Source organism: Thamnophis sirtalis, unplaced genomic scaffold (assembly GCF_051295495.1).
Source record: "Thamnophis sirtalis isolate CommonGarterSnake01/CBP01778 unplaced genomic scaffold, rThaSir2_p1.2 scaffold_5, whole genome shotgun sequence".
NCBI lineage: Eukaryota > Metazoa > Chordata > Lepidosauria > Squamata > Natricidae > Thamnophis > Thamnophis sirtalis.
The window spans coordinates 100,205,353-100,227,690 of NW_028261385.1; the positions used below are offsets into that span (position 1 = coordinate 100,205,353).

General features: G+C 38.5%; 1 protein-coding gene across 6 annotated transcripts; it reads right to left on the reverse strand.

The window, feature by feature from the left end:
- Positions 1-2,380: 2,380 nt before the first annotated feature.
- On the reverse strand, positions 2,381-21,544 carry CLTA (clathrin light chain A). Of its 6 annotated transcripts, none has more exons than XM_014075780.2 (7): positions 21,133-21,544; positions 10,232-10,269; positions 7,978-8,095; positions 7,066-7,177; positions 5,971-6,024; positions 4,033-4,068; positions 2,381-2,886 (listed from the first exon to the last, which is right to left on the reverse strand). In XM_014075780.2, exons 1-7 carry the CDS (start codon positions 21,335-21,337, stop codon positions 2,715-2,717), a joined length of 735 nt encoding a protein of 244 aa, XP_013931255.1. In that variant the 5' UTR covers positions 21,338-21,544; the 3' UTR covers positions 2,381-2,714. The 6 variants fall into 6 exon arrangements, with proteins under 6 accessions (XP_013931255.1, XP_013931254.1, XP_013931257.1 ...); XM_014075779.2 differs by having other exon boundaries at positions 7,978-8,116; XM_014075782.2 differs by lacking the exon at positions 4,033-4,068.
- Between the last annotated feature and the right edge of the window lie 794 nt (positions 21,545-22,338).

Sequence of the window (22,338 nt, forward strand, 5' to 3'; positions counted from 1 at the left end):
AGTGTCCCAAGAACATTACTTTAAAATCAAAACTGTCTTTAATTGAATATTGATCTTAATATTTGTTATTTAGCTCAGCATAGCTCCTGCATCACTTTTTTAATTGGGAAAGGAAGATACTTTTACATCTACCTATGTTACATGTATAAAAATAAAAACAATGTTGAAATTTAGCACTTTTCTATTTCCTGCTGGTGTGAAAAATATGGTTTTCTCTGTTGCCTTTTTATTAAAACAATTAGTTCTGTGCATTCTGTTCTTTGTCTAAATGTTGAAAAACAGATCTGACTTCAAGCTAAATATCAAAGATTCAAATGAAAATTATGTATCAAGTTTCCATTAAGTATCTTTCTTATTTATCCAGCTATTAATTTGAGAAACATCACATCTTCATTATTTTATCATAGCTCAGTACTATAAAATTCCTGAAATTAAAGCCTAGATCAGAAGATATCTGATAGGATACAGGCTACTTTTAGATCAAGATTAATTCTACAAAGTTTATTTCTAACTCTGGAAATGGCTCAGATGATCTTCAAAGAATCGGAAAAGCAAGCTTAATAAGCTATAATAGCTTAAGCTATCTATGATGTAATAACAGTTCACATCTTTTGTGAATAACGCTAACTGCTTGGCCAATAACTTTAATCAACTATCCCAAAAGTAACTTTTTTTTAGTTCTAAAGGTCTTGCATACTTAAGAATTGTATAAAATGTAGCTTCCTCAACTATTCACTTAATGCTGTTTTAGAAGCAGCTACTGTAGGCATATATCTCTTATCCTGTATCTGATACCTTCGTCAGATTCTACGTTTTTTCTTAGGCTCCATTATAAGGAATAATCCCTTTCTTTAAAAGCAATCTCTTATAAACCTCGTTAGAACCATGTTCTGTCAATTTTACTCCCATAGAGTCTAGCTGTAAAAGTATTAGAGAAGACAGTTCCAAGTTAAACCAAGAGGAAAGGATAATACAAGTCTCAAAACAGGCTTCAATACTTGGCATTGTAGTTTTAAATTAAAAGCACAGGTGCCAAAAATAAGACAAAATGGAGCAACAAAAGATAGTGCTTTGTTTGATATAGGAAAAAGACATTCTTCCTATGTGTTTTGGGTAAAATATGCATATATCCCTTAAATGTGTGTTAAAATGTGTAATTAAAATTTCAATCTTATAGCAACATATATTTTATAATTGCAGGTTTTGATTCTTTGGAACTCATCAAGCTAGCTACAAAAAATTGAGGGGGGGGGAAATGTTTAAAAAAATTATGACTGATATTCAAGACAAATCATAATCCCATTTCAGCCTTTGATGGAATTGACCACTGGCTTACCTCAGATGTACAAACTTCAATTCCCAGAATTCCTAGCACCAGTCATGCTTGCTGAAGAATTCTAGACATACACGAAGAATATTTTTAAAGTCCTGCATGGTTCAGGGCTGTTATCTGCAGAATCACATCTCCCAAATGCCACCTGTCTGTCCTAGGTTAAATAGGTGGGTATGTTCCAGGTCCCCTCCTTAAAGCCCTGTCATCTGATGGAACCTCGGATGTGTACCTTCTCAATGGCTGCCTCGGTCCTTTGGAAGAGCTTCCCATCCCAAGGGCTGTGAAGAACTGTCACTGAGCTAGAACGGGGGTAGAACTTGAGGAAGTCGTCTGGCCCTTGGGAAAGAGTACATTTGTTTCAAACTTTTTTTAATGGATTCAATTCAACATACTGGTTTTGACTTTTAAATACCTTCATAGCATGGGCTGCCTTTTCCCCAATTACATCTGCTCATACCATCAGATCTAGCAGGAGGTATGCTACAATCCCATATGCTATGGAGGTGGGATTTTTCCTGCCATGATGTCCACTTTATGGAATATCCCCCACAGTGAAGTTGGCTTCATCCCTGTTAATTTTCTGGAAGTCCTTCAAAACCTGGTTAATGCCATCAGGCCTCTGGACTCCAGGATACCAGCAAAATACTGAGGTTGCTCCATGGTGATTGACATTTGGTGATTTCTTGTAAAATTTTCTTGAATAGTTTTTTTATGTGTCATTGTTTTATTATGTGGTGTTCAGAATGGTTTTTTTTTTGGGGGGGGGGTTGCAACATGGGCCACTATATAAAGTTCAGAATGAATGAATGAATGAATTGCCTCAAGTCATTGCATGAAGTAGGTGATGAAGATTTAAACATTTCAAATAAATAGTTAAATAAATATTCCTGGTTTGGAAATGTTATACTATAGTGCAAGGAATAACTGGGAAAAGAAAACAGTATTTTTTTTGCTTTTGAAAATACAAATCTGTTTTTGAAAATACAATTTTCAGCTATTATATTCCCAACTATTTGTAGCTAGCACAACAGAATCCTTTTAAATGAGTAAAGTTTCTTCGGCTTTTTAATATTCCCACACAACAGTGCAATTTAAACAGACCTTTAATATTGGTACATTTGAAAGTCATATCTCAATGCATAAGAGGAGCATAGAGACTACAGTTCTGGAAGTTTTCTCCCAATTTGGACACCAGGAGGACACAGAGGAGGAACATGCAATCACAGAACAATGATCAAACTCTAAATACATTGTGAGGTTTGGTCCAAAAACAAAAAATACAACAAAAAAACATTTAAACATAATTAATCCAATTACTGCAAACACAGCTTCTCTGAGTAAAGTTAGATATTGCATTTGTAGTGTAGGTTGTGCTTTCCCTTCAGCGAACCAGTGGGGCCTGCTTGAGCGAAATCAGCACTGAGCGCATGCGGGACACATCTTTCGCCTGCTTGCTCGACTTGGGGTTAAAGTCACAGAGCCGAGCCACACGTTCCCACTCGGTGCCAGGAGATGAGTCATCAACATCATTCACAAAGACTTCTTCAGCTGCCCTAGAAATAATGCAACACCATGTTTCATTTCAACGAAATAGGACTCCCACCCATTTTCCCATGAGTTGCTTCTTAATTATTTGTAAAATCATCATCACCATCACTCAAAGTAGGGTAAAATTTCCAAACCTCTTTTTAGACCTTCAAATTATAGAAGGGGCAATAAACCTTGATGAACAGAGAGGTGCTAAGTCAAATGTCAGAGTATATGTGTGCTTGGTTTAACAGAGAAGGGTAATCTCAATCTTATATAGCGTATAAGGCTGAGGAGAGTGGGTATATCAAGAATCAATGACAATTGGCACAGAATCTCATTACCCACACACTGAGTTCTGCATACAGTATAAATTAGAAGATCCACAATACAATGGCAGAGCATGTGTAATCCATGCAGAAGGTTCCAGGTACAATCCGGAGCATTTCCATACAGGGCACACACAAAAAAGAGATTCCAATTTGAAACTTCGGAGAGTTATTAGGAGTCAGATCTGATAACTAAGTTTGAAGGATCACCAACTGATTCTATATAAGGCCATCACCAATGATCCTATGGATAGCAGTAGAAGTAATCAGATTGGAATTCAGTTGCCTTAGTAGCTATTTTCAATTTTTACAAACTATAACATGAAACTGAAACACTATGTTCAATGCTGCGGAGAAATAGCAGAAATTAACACAAAAGAAAAGAAGTCATAGCCCTTATGCTGAAAATGCTATGGACCTAAAGGCTGGAGCAAGGAAGACTGAAGGAGAAAGGCCAAGGAGAAATCTGCTTCTTCATATCATCTGCACTCATGTGCACATTTTGTGCTTAGTGACATCACCACAAGTATTGTCCCTTCAATACTAACATTCTGCTACCTTGCTCACAAATAGGAACATCATTTTCTGGAACTAATAGAAGCAGACCGTGAGCTCTGAACACAAGCAAATGCAATAAAGCAGACCTACTTATGGGGAAGGGAAAAGGAAGAAAACTACTCCCACAGAGTTGGGGGGGGGGGAAGCAATGAGATGAACTTATGAAGTTCAGCACTGATCACAAGTATGGTTGTATTTTACAAACACCACTGATGACAAGGGTCACTACAACACTGCTATTTCATGGGACAAGACACTTAAGGGGCAGTGAAGAGTTTACTTAACTGTTCTAGGCTGTAGCAAGGATGGTTTATGTTTGTGCTTTAAAGGTGAAGAGAAACAAAAAGGAGAGTTTAAGTCAGGTATAGAAAAATGAAAATGAGCATAATGCAGATGGCAAGTAAAGCTGGCCAGACATGCACTTTGCAGCACTATCAACATTCAGGAACAGGTGCCTCCAAATTTCTTTTATGGCAGCTGCACTACAGGCATTCTTCTCTTCCCCCACCCCCACCAGTTACAGGAAACAGCCTTTCTGCCTGAACTTTGACTGCAAAAATCAAAGGCAGGCACCACCTGTTCATCCAGCATTTCACAAGTCAAAGGGTTTCCTAAGTCATCTGCCAAACTTCTATAGCATTGGGAAAAAGTTTCAGCACTAAATTCAGAATAAAAACAGGCATGAAATACCGATTGGCCTTCTCAAGGACTGCCATGCAACTCTTCCGGATTACACAACGAATCTGAAAATATTGTAGGCAATTAAGGAAATATAAATCCTGGTGAGGAATACAGGGCCCAGCTCCAAAGCAGTTTGATCACTATTTCTTTTTCCTCAATTCCTGACATACTCCATTTAACCACAAACTTGCTGTGTATAGATGAACACAGTGACTTTCCCTTCTGAACTTGCCATTAATGGGGTTTTCAAGCAGAAAGAAGGAAAAAATGTGTTGCAAATTGCTCATATCTCTTTCTCTTGGTCTCTCTTTTGAAAGACAATTACTCTATCAACACATGTATTATAGTATTCTGTTTTGTCCATCTGAACTAGCCCCAGCAAACATAAGTATCACAATTCTAGCATGTGCATTGAGGAAAGAAGGCATTTGATTCTGAACAACAAACATCTAGAAATAGATAAGAAGCACCTTTTATTTAAACTTTTGAGAGTATAGAATATGAATAGAGAAACAGAAACAGTTATCCCACTTATTCTGAAACAAGAGTTTATTTTTACATATGAAAGTGGTATATCTAAATTTTACCTATAATTACTAGACCTAAACTCTCTAGCAATATTTTATGTCTCTGAATGAATCCTCCCATTCTATATTTTATAGGGAAGTTATACAAACCTTTTCTCATTTGTTTCTATTTCTTGTTAACCACTGCAGTAATTTTACACCTAGTATAGCTACAAAGGAGTTGGTTAAATAGCTTTTATTATTTTATATGCTTGGGTAACATAACCCTAAACAGCAAAATATGTAAAAAGTACAAGAGAAGAGTACTCAGCTGTGAGAAAACAATTGAGTGTTTTCAGTTATTAAATATCACCTAATTTAGTTCCTCAAAATTCAACTCTGCATGCTAAGTAATTCAATTTTCAATATAGAATGAAACTTAAGACAGGTTTGCTTATTACAAAACTAATGAAACCAAACACTGATTTGAAAAAGTTCAATTTACTATTCAATTATTTCACCTATTCCCGCATTATCTATTAATTTTAATATTTTTACAATCAATTATTATTCCAGATATACATTCTACTGCATAACTCAAAACCATGAGTTATCTAAAGTATTTGCTACATAGTAATAATACTATTAATACTATATTCAAAACCCAACAAAAAGTGACAATGAAACTATGGAATCTCTTTCCTTAACATTGGAAAACTGTTCTTCCTTACAATTTTATTTGAAACTTGCACCATTCTTTGATTAAAAGCACCTAAATTCAGTGATTACATGGCCAGAAGTCAATTGACATTCTTTGATACTATTATTATTGTCTATTTTATCTGCATGTATTATTATAGAAATTGTCCATTCCTGCTCTCCCTCCCAAAGTCAGATGTCTTCTTCCTATTTTGCTCTATTATAACAAGGTATGTCTCTCTCCTTAGGGGTACTTTGATCATAATAACTCTCAAAAGATTAAAAATGTTAAGTAAAACAGATGGATCAGAATATAACCAGTAGTTAGGCAACATACACATAACCGATCACGTCAGCGAAGGGTTGTTTGTAGAAAGCTTCATCTGCCACCCTAGATGGCAAGTAGTCCACAGAAGAGGCAAGCAGACAGAAGACAAAGAGAAAAGAATAAGCAAAAGGAAACATAGCCAAGTAGAATTAAATTTCAAGTGATTAGTATGCAGATTAATCTGATCCTATAAATACTTAGAAATTGTAAGTGAAGGGAAAAACATGTAAAAAATATGTGTTAAGAAATAAACCACACAGATAAGAAACAACTTAGCTCAATTAAGGTAAGTTAGTCCCTTGCAGACAATCAAACATCCCAATTTCTCTCTGTAGATCTTCAGGCATTGTTTTATACAATAAAATTTCAAACTATGGGTATCTTGGTAAACTAGGTTATAAACAACAGCTAACAAAGGCAACTTAACTTGCAATAGCTTTTTTATGTGAGAAAGGGGAGATCTGCTCTACAGAGCGAGCATTTCTAAATCTTTGAACCAGCACAAGGCTCAGGAACTATGGTAGAAAAAGGCTAAGAAGCAACTATGACTTCCTGACTGAAAACCACAGTAACTGCTAAAGAAAAACAACCGTATTTATTAAATTGGCTGTAAAGTGAACTGTCAAAACACAGCAACATTTTCAACTGCTTTATTCAGAAATATCAAATACTGATTGCAATAAAAAAATCTTAACTCCTGTTGTTCGGTTTTTATATCAGACTACTGCAAGAGACCACCTAATCAGGTGTGTTATATAACCATAACAATCTTTCTCTCTCTCACACACACACAGATAATACACCTATAACATACACAATCAATCATTTAGTCTTTGGGAAAGGGTTGAGATTGTCTCTATTATGGAAAACAGCTGTTCCATTGGTACTAGCAAAGTCATGGTTAATTCTTATTTTACATATACATCTATAAAAAAAGGGGGAATTGGGAAATTGATATCCTAAGAGTAATGGATTCCTGAAAATTTCTCAGAGAGGTTACTATTGCCTGTTATAATTAGCATAGAGCCACTATCATGTCAGCAAAAATATTAATAAAAAAGGTATGTCAAAATCCAGTAACTGATCTTTAACTGTGTCATTTACCTGTTATTTGCTTTCGTTTTCTGTAGCTGCTCATCTTGTCTTGCATACCACTCCTCCAATTCCTTTATTGCTTTTTCCTTCCATTCTGCTTCTTGCTTTCGAGAGTTTGCATCTGTAAAAAGATATACACAGAGACATGTGGTTTATACATAAATATCTAGTCTTTGGAATTAAATAAAGCTAAGATTCTGAACTATTACCGACTAAAACATAGGGGAGTCATTATGACTTTTCTAGGGGATAAAAAATCAATGGAAGATAGGCAGTTTACCACTTAGATTTTGTGAATGACTATTAATGGCAGTAAGCCCAAAGGCTGAAAGTTTCAAAATTAATTAGCAGTACAAATATATTAATTCCTTCCTGAAATGTAGCAAAAAATGAAACAAGATCCACCATACCAACCAAGTTCATGTCCTGAACTAACTCTACAAGAATAATGAAATCGTTGGTTGCATATCCTAGTTTCCTGAGACTTTTAAAAAAAGTTCTTGGTTCTATTTTTGAAATATTAATGACTAGTTCTGTCAAAAATTAAATAGGACAAAGAATGCTATGCAAACTAATCAACAGAAAAACATTATACATGTTAGGACCCCCCCACACACACACACGTTATTTCTAGAATTTGAGATTATTTGGCAAGAACATATATATATAAGTATAGAATATATATTCTATACTTTAATAACAGATTTGTCCTATCTTCTGAGCCTGAACAATACTTTCCTCTCTACCTAGTGGGCAGGAAGACATAGTCAAAATGGAGTCAACATGTATTCAAGGAAGATGGCAAATGCCTTGCCTATGGTTTGCAATTCAAGGATAATTGACAATATTGCTGCTCCAACAATCCTTACTTAGATGAAAATAAAGTTCCCATTAACAATTATGTGAAAATTAGATGCTTACCAAGTTCTTCTAGACGCTCTCGCTGCTCTTCTCTCCATTTGCGAATGCTCTCTGGCTCTGTCTGCAGACGATCAGCTTGAGAAATAGCAGCATAGCAGTCTGTAGGACCATTGCTCTCCTGATCCAGACAAAGAGGCAGCTATTTTTATAATTGAATAAAAATAAAGTGATGGAACAAACCACCTGCTTCAGACCACCCAAGGCCTCACCCAACCCAGAGACCTCATGCAGTTGCTATCCCCCCCACCCCAAATCCTGCAACGGCAGGTCTGTGGAGACTCACTTACCTTTCAAAGATTAGCGAGCTGCCTCCTCTCCTGTCTCTGTTTCTTTGCCTGCTCCCAGCGAAAGAAGGACGAGCACAACCTGCTCAGCTTCTCTGACTCACTGAGGATGACTGCCACTTCTGGAGCAGCAAGCAGCCTCAGTGAGTCTCCTCCAAAGGCTTCCAGTCTCAGCACGGAAAAGTATTCGGATGGTGATGGGAGGTTTTAGGGCAGCGAAATTGCTTCAAGTCTCCCATTGGTGTGCAAGCACTTTTTGTGTGCAGACTAGAACCTTCTGGGTGCCCTAATCTTGTGGGAGTTTAGGTACTCATTCTCTGCAAAAGCAGATAGGTGCCTGAAGTTGTGTGAGATCATGGTCCCCAGAAGCTTCTAGTCTGCACGCGAAAAGTGTTATTTGCCCCATGGCAAAGAAACAGAAAGGCTGGAGAGAAGACAGCTGGCTAGAAGGTAAGTGAGTCTCCATGGGCCTGCCTGTGGAGACCCAACGTGGCAGGATGGGGGTAGGGAATGGGCAGGACAAATGCTGGAATGCCTCTGTGGTCGTTTCTAAGGATGAATGACTGCCATGGTGTTGCAACATTCATAACTTGGGGACGTACCGTATGGTTCTTTGAATTATAAGTAGTCTTCAACTTACTTAACAATATAGGGACCAGAAAATTCATTCTTAAGGGGTGCAGTTGTTAAGTGGGACATGATGTAATTGTGACTTGTGTCCTTTCCTGTCAGTTTTCCTATTAATTTTGCTCACTGGAAGCCAGATGGGAAGATTGCAAATGGCAATCCTGTGACTGCGCTATGTTGCAATCATAATAAATGTGAGCTAATTGCCAAATGCCCAAATCATGATCATATGATCATGGGGCTGAGATGGTTATTAAGTCACTTTTTTTCAGTGCCATGTAACTTTGAACAATTGCTAAATGAATGGTTGTAAGTCAAGGACTACCTATATACAGATCTGCTTTCTAATCACATTTGCCATATGACAGGCACTTTATTAGTGCTTAACATTATCACAATTATTTATACTTTTAATATTTTACTTTAATTGTACAATTTTGATTGGTTCCAATTTCATTTAAAATCACAGAAATGCTTCTGATGTTTCCACCAAGACCAATATTTTTCTCCCTACAAAGATCACAGTGAGCCAGTTTTACAACATTCAGACTCATAAAATGTAGTATGTCAAGGCAAGTATATGAAAATATGGGGGACGGGGGGGGACGGACTATTCTTGAATGCTAACAGTAGCAGAAAAAATAAATAGCTGATATAATAGCTTATATTCTAATGCAGATTGTGTTTGTGATTAATTTAAAAAAACCTTTAGCTATATTTGCATGCTCAACAAAGTAGTAGACCTATATCCACACAGCTTTTCTAACAGAATGCTGTAAAGTCAGCTTACTCAGGTATGATCAGTTCTGAGACAAACATAACAAAGAGCCCAAAAAGAAGGGCAAGTTTATAAATACACAAGAATCTGTTGAAGACGCAGAACACAGAATAGGTGCATATTTGCAAATTGACAAATAATAAAATGATATGCATGTGTGATAATCAAGGTGCCTTGTCAACTTTTTAACTGATTCCCCCTCCCTAATCTGTTCCCCACCCCACCCCCTCAGCATAATCCTAGCGTAACTCCTTGCATGTCAGGGAAACAGTAATGGAAGCTTTTAGGAATTCTTACATCTGCATAACTTCTTACTCTTACACCTATGCCAAGATTCAAAGCTAACAGGGAGTGAGTTGCTGAGATGCAGATGAAGGAAAACTGAGAGAATCTCTTCTGCTTTTCCTAGAATACTTAATAGCCAGTCTTTTAAATTTTAGAAATCAGTTGACAACTCAGCATCATGTGGGTTTAATATTGATGTGTCAGAACAGGAGACAAAACTCATTGTCAAGAGTTTAGTTCAATCAGTGCTGACCAGTAAGAACAGTAGAATTTCACTTACCTGGTAGATATCGCCATTCGTCACTCCATCAATTGCATCTGAGGAAGAAGAAATGGTCTACATTAACTTTCTTGGTAACAGAAACTTTCTTTAAAAGAAGTAGGATTTAAAAGTATGTAAGAAAGTAAACTAAAGAATGAGGCTTTATTTAGTTATAGTTAAACTAACTTCACCCTCTCAACCAGAAATTGGGAGACTATATAAACTAAGAGTAAAGACTATAGAAAGCTCATGTTTTAAAGCTCTTCTCTTTCAATTATTTACCTGGTGAAGCCATAGTTTTTCAGTCTACCTCTTCCTTTTGTAATATATTTTATAAGATACCAGTTTCAAGGTTAAAGCCACTATTGTAATAGTTTCAAAACACTTGAAATCCTATAGTACTAAAAATAAATAATTCACTGAAAAATAATTTCAATGATTAAAAATTGATTATAAGAAGAATAAAGCATAAATTCTATTAGATTAGGAAAATTAAGGGCTACATTCACTTTGGGAAAGATCATAAATACAGATACTCTGAGGTGAGATTGGCCTTCCAGAACGCACTTAAAAGCGATTCTGTCAACTCGCTTGGGGATCCAACAGTAGAAATGAAGCTTCTAGATGGCTATATATAATTAATGGAATACACTCCTGTTATTTTGTTTTTTATCTTAATCTTTTTAATTTAAATTGTTTTTTAATGGTTATGGTTTATTATATATGCCACCTGGGGTTGCTACATGAAATGGACAGTTATACAAATGTGGTCAATAATACAAATAATGTATAAATGTATATAATCTGTTTGAATCAATCCAGTGAAATCATTTCTGCTTCATTGAAGATTATGGAACTTTATCTATCATGCTGGTCCAATACACATTGCTTGATAGGTATTTTCAATATAGGGCTGAGAGGACCAAAATCACCAAGCTGACTTCTGATCCTAAGCGTGGATCAGAACCAAGATTCCTTGTTACTAGTCCAACATCTTAACCATGATACCTCAGTGGTTCTTATGCATACTTGTACATATATGTGAGTAAAAGTGCTACTGAAAAACTCTCAAAATATTGTTTTCATTTACATACTTCAAATTGTTTAGGCAATGCATATATATGTGTATGTGTGTGTGCGTGTGTAATACACACATATACATACACACACACAATGAATTATATAACCAATATACAGTACTTTGTAATACAATGTCTAGCATCATATATATTTTAATGGCACAGGCTTATAGCATGAATGATTTAATATTAGAATTTTGAGTGACAACAGCTACTACGATTTTAAGCTATACTAGTTGATACAGAAAAGAGATGCTACTATCCCAGAAATATTCCATTTATTTCCAGGAAGGAGGGTTTTAAATATAAATTTGACTGGAAGACCTTCTTCTAAGAATAAATAATGATCAGAGTTGCCAGAAGAACAAACTGTTGCTTCTAATGGTTAGTTTTGTTTACCTACAGGAGGAAGACTGATAAGGTAAACGTTTTATCTTGAGAAGAGCTCTAAGGTTCAAAGACTGTAAAAGCTCCCCTTCCCCTGAGATCAGCTTGCTGAAATATGAAGGCCAGATCATAGTAGAAATGGCTTCTTGCAGAAATTTAATTCCAGACTAAATCCGTCTGCCTGGGCCAGTTGTTCAGAAGTATCAGTTCCTTGATCCTGTTGGATGATTATCTCACACTCAATTCCTATCAAGTATCTCTGAGTTTCTAGAGAAAAAAATAAGGGAGATCCTTATTTTTGCTTCATCCTGATTCATGCTACCAGGGTAAAGCCAAAATGAAACCTAGACAACAAACCCAACACAGTCTATCATCAGTGCAACAAGCCATTGAGTCTAGTTTGTTTTTGCTAGCTGGAACTGAAGAGATAACAATTTTTAATCCAATAGCTCAAAATGTGCAGCAGTTTCAAATGTACAAGCCTAGACAAAATCATAGCTTTTTATTCCTTGTTACTTTCGACATTCATTGATTACTACATTTATTCCAAAAGAAAATGATTCTCAATTAAAATAATCCAAAACAGAGTGATGGGTTGGGGGTGGGGTGGGGTAGAGACAGAAATGCCCACATTACTATATTATCATATTCTCTGTAAATCTAAGATGTCTCCATCTTTTTAATGTTAAATTGAGGAAATACACTATTATTTCTCTCAGGTAAATACAGCAATCAGATTGTCTCATGGTGCCAAATAAGTTCGAATTTGTCAAGCTCAAAATAAATAAAAGGGCAACAAGAATAACTATTTGATACAAACTATCTGGGAAAAGTTCAAATCAATTTGCAACTATGCAAGTAATCAAGTATTGTGAACACTTAGCTCTAAATCCAAAGCCTTCTATTTATATTAAGAAGTATTTCAGACCTTTGCTAAGAGAATTCTAAATATAAATGGGCAAGATGTACAATCTTATCTGCCGAAAGGGATTTTACTTAGATGGCCAAGTCTATCAGCTTCAGCACAGCTAGACTATCATGCCAAATAAAAATACTGAAATATAGAAGAGTTATGACATGGACGCATTTTAATGTGTTCCCAAGAACTAAATGAGAAGGGAAATATATTAAACTTCAATATGAAGACTACCTCTATTCATGCCGGGTAGGCCCTATGGAAACCCTAGATTTTCATTTTCTTTTCTATAATGTCTTTATGTATTCTACAATTCCATTAATTAATTTTCTAGGGCAAGGAGAAAATTAGATTCAGTCTCTACTGTCAGATTACAGCAACTTAAATTTTCTATAGGATGCTGAAATCAGCAACATATAAGAGAAAGAGTTTGTATGTGTATTTGCTTTATTAAGAAAAGATGTGAAACATCGAAAATGGATCATATTTTTACATTTCCAGGTTGCCTGGTAGGAAAACAGATTTCACATTCAAATGTCAACAGTTGATTAACAGAATATTTTTAATTGCAATTATCTAAAGAAATGCTTTAGTTGAGCTCCACTGTCAGAAAGGATAATTTAGATAATTATTATATGAAATAAATTCAATTCAACAGAACTGTATTTGGAACAATTTAGAGTCTTTGTTTAATTTTTGCAGAAAACAAAAAGTTTTCATTTGTCAATAATTTTTAGGACTGCAGTCCTAATATATTCCAATTTTAGGTGGGACATTGTTCTTAATTATGCTTACTATAGCATACATTTAGTATTAAACTTGGACCATACAAGTCCATGGCATGAAAATAGACATTGTTTCATGTTTTCATATTCCCCTTGCCCTCTATTTCCATGAATAATCTCTAAATCTACAACAAAGTAGACTCAGGGATATGAGTGAACTGAAGAAAACAAAATTGTGCTAATGAATATCATATTATTGAACACAGAATTGTAACCTTCACTGTGGTTATTTTCTGTTTCTATTTATTCATAATTTATGTGCTCATGGATTGTTTCTTATAATACTAAACAGCTTTATGTATTGTACATCATACCTAAAAATAGCATTCTAGCAAATAGTAATAACAATTTACAAGTTTCAGCTGTTGGGATACTCAGGTTTTATAAAGTGTGAACTGGGTTGCATTGCTCTTCTGTTCTTTCCAAACTAATGGAATGTTGGAAAGAAATTGTACACAGGGATTTGAAACTGTCTACAAGTAGAGTGGGAGTTGACGTCGCGGCGATCCGATGTGCGATCTTGGGAGCTCCAAGATCCCAGTCGATATTTCTGTCACTGGACGGTCCTTTTGGACCTAAACCGTCCCGTAGAGATGGTGATAGAAAATGACCATTGGCTTACCTGAAGGGTGCTTTTCTGTGCACTGCGGGAGAGTCCAAGCAATGGGTTAAATTAGTCTGGTTGCCCTGGGACTGAGGAATCTTTTTCCTTGACCACACCTCCTGGTGCCTCGTGACACCAGATTTTTGACGATCTCTGGATCCAGTGAAGGTAATAAATTTGTTGATGAATAGAGAAGAGTTCGATGGTAACTGATGGTGCCGAATCCCTGGGCACAATAACCCAGGGTGGGTTGGACTCTCCCGCAGTGCACAGAAAAGGACCCTTCAGATAAGCCAATGGTCATTTTCCCGTGCACTGCTTGGAGAGTCCAAGCAAAGGGACATACCCAAGTTACATATCGCTAGGGCGGGAAGGTCTGTCCAGGGATTCGGTCATGGAAACAACCCTTTGGAGAACCCGCCTGCCGAACGATGCTTTGGCCAATGCAACATGTCCAGTTTATAGTGTCTGACAAAGGGCGACGGAGAGGACCATGTAGCAGCTCTGCAGATGTCATCTATGGTAGCCTGGGTTGCCCAGGCCACAGTGGTGGTGGCGCTCCTCGTAGAATGAGCGATGACGTTCCGAGGAACAGTGCTGGACTGATACTTATAAGCAGCTGCAATGCACGCTCTCAGCCACCTGTTGATGTTGGCAGGGGACACCTTCTTACCCATGGACCCTGGCTGGAACGACAGGAATAGGGCCTCAAATCTGCAGAATTCTGCTGTTCATTTTATGTATCTTCGCAGAGCCCATCTCACATCTAGCGTGTGCCAGATGCGTTCCCTTGGATGCCTGTGATGCGGGCAAAAGTTCGGTAATATGATCTCTTGCGCCCTATGAAACCAGGTGTTGATCTTTGGGATAAATGCAGGGTCTAGGAGTAGAACAACCCTATCTGGATGAATGATACAAAAGTTCTCATGGACTGATAGGGCCGCCAGCTCAGAAATGCGCCTCGCAGATGTTATTGCAACAAGGAAAACTGTTTTGAGAGTTAGGTATAGGAGGGAAACAGTGCTCAGTGGTTCGAAGAGAGCTGAAGTGAGAGCCTGGAGGACCACAGATAGTTGCCAAGTGGGTAACAGTGGACCACCATAGGGCGTAAATTGGAAGCGCCCTTGAGGAACCTAACCCTCGGGATACTGCCGAGGGTCTGGGCTGAGCCCCCGACCAAACAGTGAATAAGGCAGCTACCTGGCAATGAAGGGTGTTAGGAGCGAGTCCCTTGTTGAGCCCCCCTGAAGAAAGTCCAATACACGGGAAACTGGTGCTGTGACTGGATCAATTTTGAGGTTGCCGCACCACTTGGCAAAGCTAGACCATGTGGAATCGTAAATCCTGGTTGTTGAAGGACACCTAGTTGGTACAAATCACCTTCTCTGACAGGCCGTTCCGCCTCAGGAGGTCCCCCTCAAGTGCCAGACGGCCAACTGGAGCCACTGGGGGTCCGGATGTACAATGGCCCCCTGGCTGAGGGAGACCTGGCCCTGGGGAATTTGCCACGGGCTGGACACCAACAAGCTGACAAGATCGGCGTACCAGGATCTCCGAGGCCAGTGAGGTGCGACCAACAGTACCTCCGCCCTCTCCGCAATGATTTCGCGGATCACTTGTGGTAGCAGGGGTAGTGGCGGGAAGGCATATACAGTAGTAGCTCCTGGGGCCACTGGCAGTGGAGAGCATCCATCCCCTCTGCCTCCGGCAAGTGGAAATGGGAGAAGAACCACTGGAGTTGTGTGTTCTTGAGGGTGGCAAATAGGTCAACCGTCGAAGTGCCGAATCTGTGAAACAGCTGGCGAAACAGAACCGGGTGTAATCGCCACTCTGCATCGTCTATGGTGGTCCTGCTCAACCAGTCTGCCTAGGTGTTGTCCACTCCCAAGATGTGATCGGAGCGGAGGGACTCGAGGTGACGCTCCACCCACCTGCCCAGGGTCTCTGCCTCAGTCATGAGTTTTCTGGATCGCGTGCCCCCTTGGCAGTTTATGTGGGCTTTGGTGGCCACATTGTCTGCCAGCAAGAGTACGTGTTGGTGTAGAATGTCCTGTTGAAAATGACGTAGGGCAAGTCTCGCTACCCGCAGCTCTAGGAAGTTAATGTTGCAAGCTGCTTCAGCTGGCGACCACTTGCCCTGAGTCATGTGAGGTCCAATGTGTGCGCCCTAATTTAACTTTGTTAAATTTAGAGTATCATGTATAAAATGGTGTGAGAATAGTTATAGCCACATAAATGAGTAATAATGATAACAATGCATATATATGAAATTTTATACAAACTGCAAATGAGGGCTATGAGTGGAAGTTTAAAAGTTTTTGTTATTAAATATAACCAATTTTTATTTAGAATATGTTATAAAGATGTAATATCACTGGATGATTTTAGGAGGATTTAATGGAATGCCATTTTATAGTTTTACTTCAAATTTAGAATATTTCATACAAAAGGATGTAAAACCAATTGATAGTCAAATGCATGTTTAATAGTTATAATAACTTTTTATATAATATACTGGATTGATGATATGACAATGATAATAATGTATTCATATATATCAGATTGATAATTTGTGATTTTATATACAATTGAAAGTGAGGACTATGGAAATGATGCACAAAAACTTTGCAACCAAACGACATGCTGTATGTGATTGAAGAAGGTTCTATGTGATGTGTTGTCTGTTTATGTCTGTCCAAAAAAGAAAAATATTTTTTTAAAAGAGAGAGGGGGGGAGAGGGAGAGAGAGAGAGAGAGAGAGAAGGTTCGCGGAAATACCACCCCAAGAAAATATAAATTAAGAGTTGGAAGAGACACCTGTAGCAATAGAGAGGAGGAGAGGAAATGAGAGGAAAAGGAGGGAAGGAAGAGAGAGGTGAGGAGAGGAAAATGGAAGGGAGAGGGAGAGGAGAGTGGGTAGGAAGGGGAAGAGGTAGAGAAGTAGGGGAGAGGTAAGGGTAGAAGGGAGGGAAAGGAGAGAAGGAAAGAAGAAAGTAGAGAAGGGAGGGAGAGAAAGGAAGAGAGGAGAGAGGGGAGGAAGAGGAGGGAAGGAAGATAGAGAGGAGGAGAGGAAGATGGAAGGGAGAAGGAGAGAGGGTAGGAAGAGGAAGAGGGGAGGGGAGAGGTAAGGGAAGAAGGAAGGGAAAGGAGGAAGGAAGTAGAGAAGGGAGGGAGGGAGAAAAGAAAGAAAGAAGAAGGTGGTGTCAAAACCAGGTGGCGAGGATGGTAAACAAAGCAACCCAAATTGAATAGTATAACTCTATAAATGGAATGACAAATGTATAAGAACCATGAATGTAAAAAAAAGAATATTATGTGAATATATACCTATAATTGTATATAGAAAAAAAATAAAAAACTTAATAAAAGAAACTGACTACAAGTACGACAGAATGCCATAAAATGGAATAAATCAACGTTTGTAAGGAGGAAGAATTCAATAAAAGAAAGAGTTTGAAAAAGAGGAGGCAAGTTAAACATTTCAGAAATCTACTATTACATGCCTACGGGAGAGGCATTTAGGCAGTGGCTTAAAATGTTACTACGGTAACTAGATTCTGAGCGCTCCTTCTCCCTGGTCACATGACCCAGAACATAAATATGATTAATGGTTGGAAAAATATCAGAAGCCACCATCTACATGGTTTCTCATTTTTTATTTCTATTAATTTTCTATCCATTATTTTATTTGCTCTGAATATTTAACCAAGGAAACATCTAGGATGCTACACTACATGAATACCCTACTGCATTCCAAACAAAGAAGAAAATGGAAAAATATATAATGTTAAGAATGACAATTTAATGATTATAAAATCAAACCCACAAATCTCTAGATGGCTTAAATTAACAAGACAAAAAAATAAAACTTTTATGTTCTTCTTTCAATACCAATAACTCCTCCTTACAGCACATATGCTATCACTCAAGTTTTAAAAAAATAACACTCTGCCTACACTGGCAAAATGGAAACCAGGCAATGAATGCACCCAGAAACTAAAAAAGACCATTGTTTCACCAAACATAGATTGCAATTACCTGCACAGTCCCTCAGCTCAAATCCCAAAAACAAGCTATAGCCGCAAGTATATGCTGCTGTCTTCAGCCCCAAAGTTATGTCTCCTTGCATTTGTCACAGAACTGCAACCAATATGCTCAGAATTCCACAGCAGGCCATTAAATGAATATATCATATTTTATTATGTCCAAAAATGTAGACATTGTTTCTTAAAACAAACCTAACTCTAAATCCACGTAAAATATATCCCATAGAATGTGAACATTTTTTGTAATAAAGCCAATCTATTTTTTCACAACAGCATACTATATTTCATAAGCTCTGCAAATTATCCTTCAACATGTATGTAGAAAGTGACTTTGTGTATATAAACAAACAAGCAAACAAAAATCTCTATTTTAAACTAAACTCATTTCTAAAGCTTTTGGCCAAGCATTCTAGAACAGTTACTATTTATTAGCAAATACATAATGGATTCTGTCACATATAGGGAATGCAAGGAAAAACTCAAGCTGATTTACATTATCAGAAACAAACAAATGAACAGCAAGGCCATTGTTCAAGACTTTATATCAAATAAACACTGAATTTATGAAATAAACTTAGACCATAATTTTCTACTAATCCAAATTAAGATCAAGCCATTTTTAATTTATTCAAATACCCAATTGTGTTCAAGCTTGAATTTTTTTCTATTTTCTGCCTAAATCCACTTGTTCCTCTTTATTTTTCCTGTGAATTTAAACTGCTGTTGGGCAAACAGATATGAGAGCAGTTGAGGAAATAAAATCCATCCTTAAGAGTTATAAGACAACATGTACTGAACAATTCTGGTTTTTCTCCCATTCCCTACAGCAAGGACAGCACAATAATTCAGCCATTAAGATGCTGGGCTTGCTGGCTGAAAAGCTGCAGTCCAGGTTTGAGACCCAAACTCCACACAATGGTGTGAGCTCCCATCCTTGCTCCAGCTCCTGCTTATCTAACAGTCAAAACATGCAAATGTGAGTAGATAAATAGGTATCACTTCCGTAAGAAAGTAACAGTGCTCCGTGATATCAACGTGGCAACATAACTGTGGAAATGTCTACCAACAATGCTGGCTCAATAGCCTTGACATGGTTTCTGGTGCTCTGGCACATTCCAGTTTGGACACTCAGTGCTGAAAAGGTCCACCATCACAGGAATAGGGGACCAAACCATAGCCAAAAATGCAGTCCATGCTCTCAAGCTGGAATCATACAGATGCAAAACAGATCTGTTTCTATAATTCATTTCATGCTATTCAAATACAGAGTGAATGAGAATTATGTTTAAGAGGGAGAGGAAAAAGGAAACAATTTGTTTTTCTTTGTGTTACAAAATCAGAAGTGCTTAGCTGAAATGTACTCACTAAGGAGGCATTGATCTGTCTTGATTAGAGATGAAACAATAAGTTTATAAAAGATTAAAAACCTTTTTATGGCTAACAATAAACAAAAAGGATTTGCTGATTAAAACATATTTATGCATGGGAAGAACAGAATGCTTATATAATTCTAAAGGGAAAAATGATAAAAGTTTGTAACAACTATAAAGATCAGAGCCACTTCCTTAACTTTTTCTTTCTTTCTCTTTATTTTTATCCTTTTTGTCTAAAACCTATACTTTAGAACAAATCTAATATATATCATCCAAGTTAATGGTGGTGATGATGTCCCTTTAATGTTTGATATTTCAAATTTAGTATGTTGTTTAAAAAACCACCAAAGGAAATGGTGAGTGCTATACTTAAAAGTTTCTTACTAAGTATATAGCGTGAAAAGACACATAAGCAGCTTAGAATATAAGCTGAGAAGACCTACTTCCATGTTATTTTCCTAAATGGGCTTTATGTTTAAACAAACAATTATATTCTGCCCAATTCAGACTTGATACAACTAATATTTATATAAATATATATATATCAATAAAATAGAAACAGAAATATTGCAACAGCTATATAGCCATATAGTTTTAAAAAAGGAACTATATAGCATATGAGGATTAGACACAATACTGCTGGATCTTAATTGCTTTATGCTTTGTGGGAAAATAGAATTATACTGTAGCGGGCACATAGATTTCAGGGGTAGCAAATTCCACAAGGAACGAGGCTGTTACTGAAAAGGGCTGGTTTCAGGTCCATTTGCCCTTGAAGTGTTGAGGAGGAATCCAGAGCAATCCTTCATGAACTACTCAAACAGGATGAGTCGATGCTGGAAGAGGCAGTTCGGTCTTAAGTAGGAATTATAAGTAATGACCAGCCTCTAGAACGCTATCTAGAAACAAATACAAATATTGGGCACTGACAGGAACCACAATCATTGGGAGGACGAGCACCCCAATAATCCGAAGTGAATTATTAGGCAGGCAGAAGAGGGGTAGAAAAATATGAAGCGCAGGCGTAGATGCCCAGATTAGGGGGATGGGGGAATACTGAAGAGAAGTTTGAATTCTGCTCCGAGGCCAGTTTCCTTTACCGTGGTTCGTTTTATTTGCCATTCGACCATGGATTCTCTCTATAACCTATTAGGCGGGGCGAGGCAACCTGTCTCAGGCAGCAAACTCCCCAATACAGGCTCTCGGGAAGGAAGAGGCAGGAGAGGGGGGGGAGACGCCCGGAGCCACAAGGAGCGTGTCGGCCTAAGGCTGCGATGACTTCAAAAGTTACACGAACTGGCTTATGGTTTTTTTTGGGGGGGGGATTTAATTGGGGGGGGTTGTGTCTGAAATACGCACATTTTTTCACAAGTTTTTTTTAATTTGGGGGGGGGGTACCCAATATTACAATGCGTCTTCATAGGTTTGCTATGGCATAGATTCCCCTTGGATCAACCTTAAACGGGGGGGGAGCAGCTTTAACCATTAGACGATTCTACCTCCCCCTCCCTCTCGAGAGCTAACTAATATCTAGGTTGGGTCGCTGGGGGGGGGGCTCGACCGCGAAGCTTCCATTTCTCACCCCCCTCCCCCATCACCAGGCCGATAGTTCACGCGCGCGCCAGCTGTCACGTGACCGACTCCCTTTCTTCCCCCCCCCCTTCCTCCGCACGTGCCACTTCTCCCCCCCTCCCCCCGCGCGCCCTGTCCTCGGCGAGCCTTTCCTAACCTGCGGTCAGCGCGTCTTGGCCTTGCATCCCGACGGGCAGCTCGCCATTTTCCAGAATACTGTAGCCTTCGTCGTTCTCGATGCCCGCGATTTCATTCTCCTGCTGGGCCAGGAAGGCGGCGGCTGGGTCTTCTTCGCTGCCAACCCCCAGTGCCCCGTTTCCCGCCACCGGCTGAGGGGTGCCGAAGAGATCGAACTCGGCCATCGAGCGAAAAAGATCGGGGAGGAACCAACCGAAGCGACGGTCCTAACTGGAACGAGCGGCCAAAAAAAAAAAAAAGGAAACCAGAAACCCGCCGGAGGCAACCGTTTAACGGATAGCAAGTACTATTTCCGGCTTCCTGCAGCTAATCGTTCAGCAGTCAGCAGCCTTTTTCTCCTTTCCTTCCTCCACCCCCCATCCCGGGAAAGCTCCTAGAGTGATGGCCCAAACCCACCAACCAACCGAAGGGAGAGAAAGGCATAAGCCAATTAGAGAGCCTAGAAGGCGGGATTCCGCACACGTGACTTCTCATTCGCCCGTGGACTCTGAGGGCGGGGGGGACGGAGCTTCTGTCTCTCCCCCCTCTCCCCCCCCCCCCGTAAAGCAGTCTTCCCGCTTGGCATATTCAACGGAGTCATTGAGGCAAAAAACGGATTTATAACGTGAATGGTCTACGGTACATTCAATGAAAGGAGGAGCGCCCAAAGTTGCCTTGAAAAGGAAACGCTCCTTTACGCACCTTTCTCTGAAAAGGGGTCCTAGTAACTTATTGGCACTTACATCGCTAAGCAATTGTGGCTTTGCTGTCACTTTCTGCTGTAACAGAAAGAACGAGCACTACTACAAGGAAAAGATTTCTTATCCTCTCTGGCCAGTCAGTTTATTACAGACAAGTATTAGGAGTTTTCTGTGAGTACTTCTAAATCGATTTTAAGAGAGAAGAAAATTTGAGACAAACTTAAAATACGCCTGTAAAACTGACTAGAATCTGTGAAGTCTAAAAGGAATATATGGGTATTGTGGTACCTGAATTTACATAAATTGATTACAATTCAAATTACAAAAATGTGTCTTAAAATTTATGTAAAGTCAGATAATTTTAAAATGACAACTAAAATACCTAAAATCACATACAATGCCTCTGTAGCAGTAACTTGGCCCATTAAGTTCCCAGCCCCACTCGAATTTGTTGCAGCTGTTGATGAGTTTTTAATTTGTTTGTA

Coding starts and splice junctions, on each gene's coding strand:
- CLTA (XM_014075779.2), bottom strand. CDS start 21,337: ATGGCCGAGTTCGATCTCTTCGGCACCCCTCAGCCGGTGGCGGGAAAC. Junction 10,270..21,132: donor CCAAGACGCGCTGACCGCAG/GTTAGGAAAGGC, acceptor CTTCTTCCTCAG/ATGCAATTGATGGAGTGACG. Junction 7,178..7,977: donor AGAGCGTCTAGAAGAACTTG/GTAAGCATCTAA, acceptor ATCTTTTTACAG/ATGCAAACTCTCGAAAGCAA.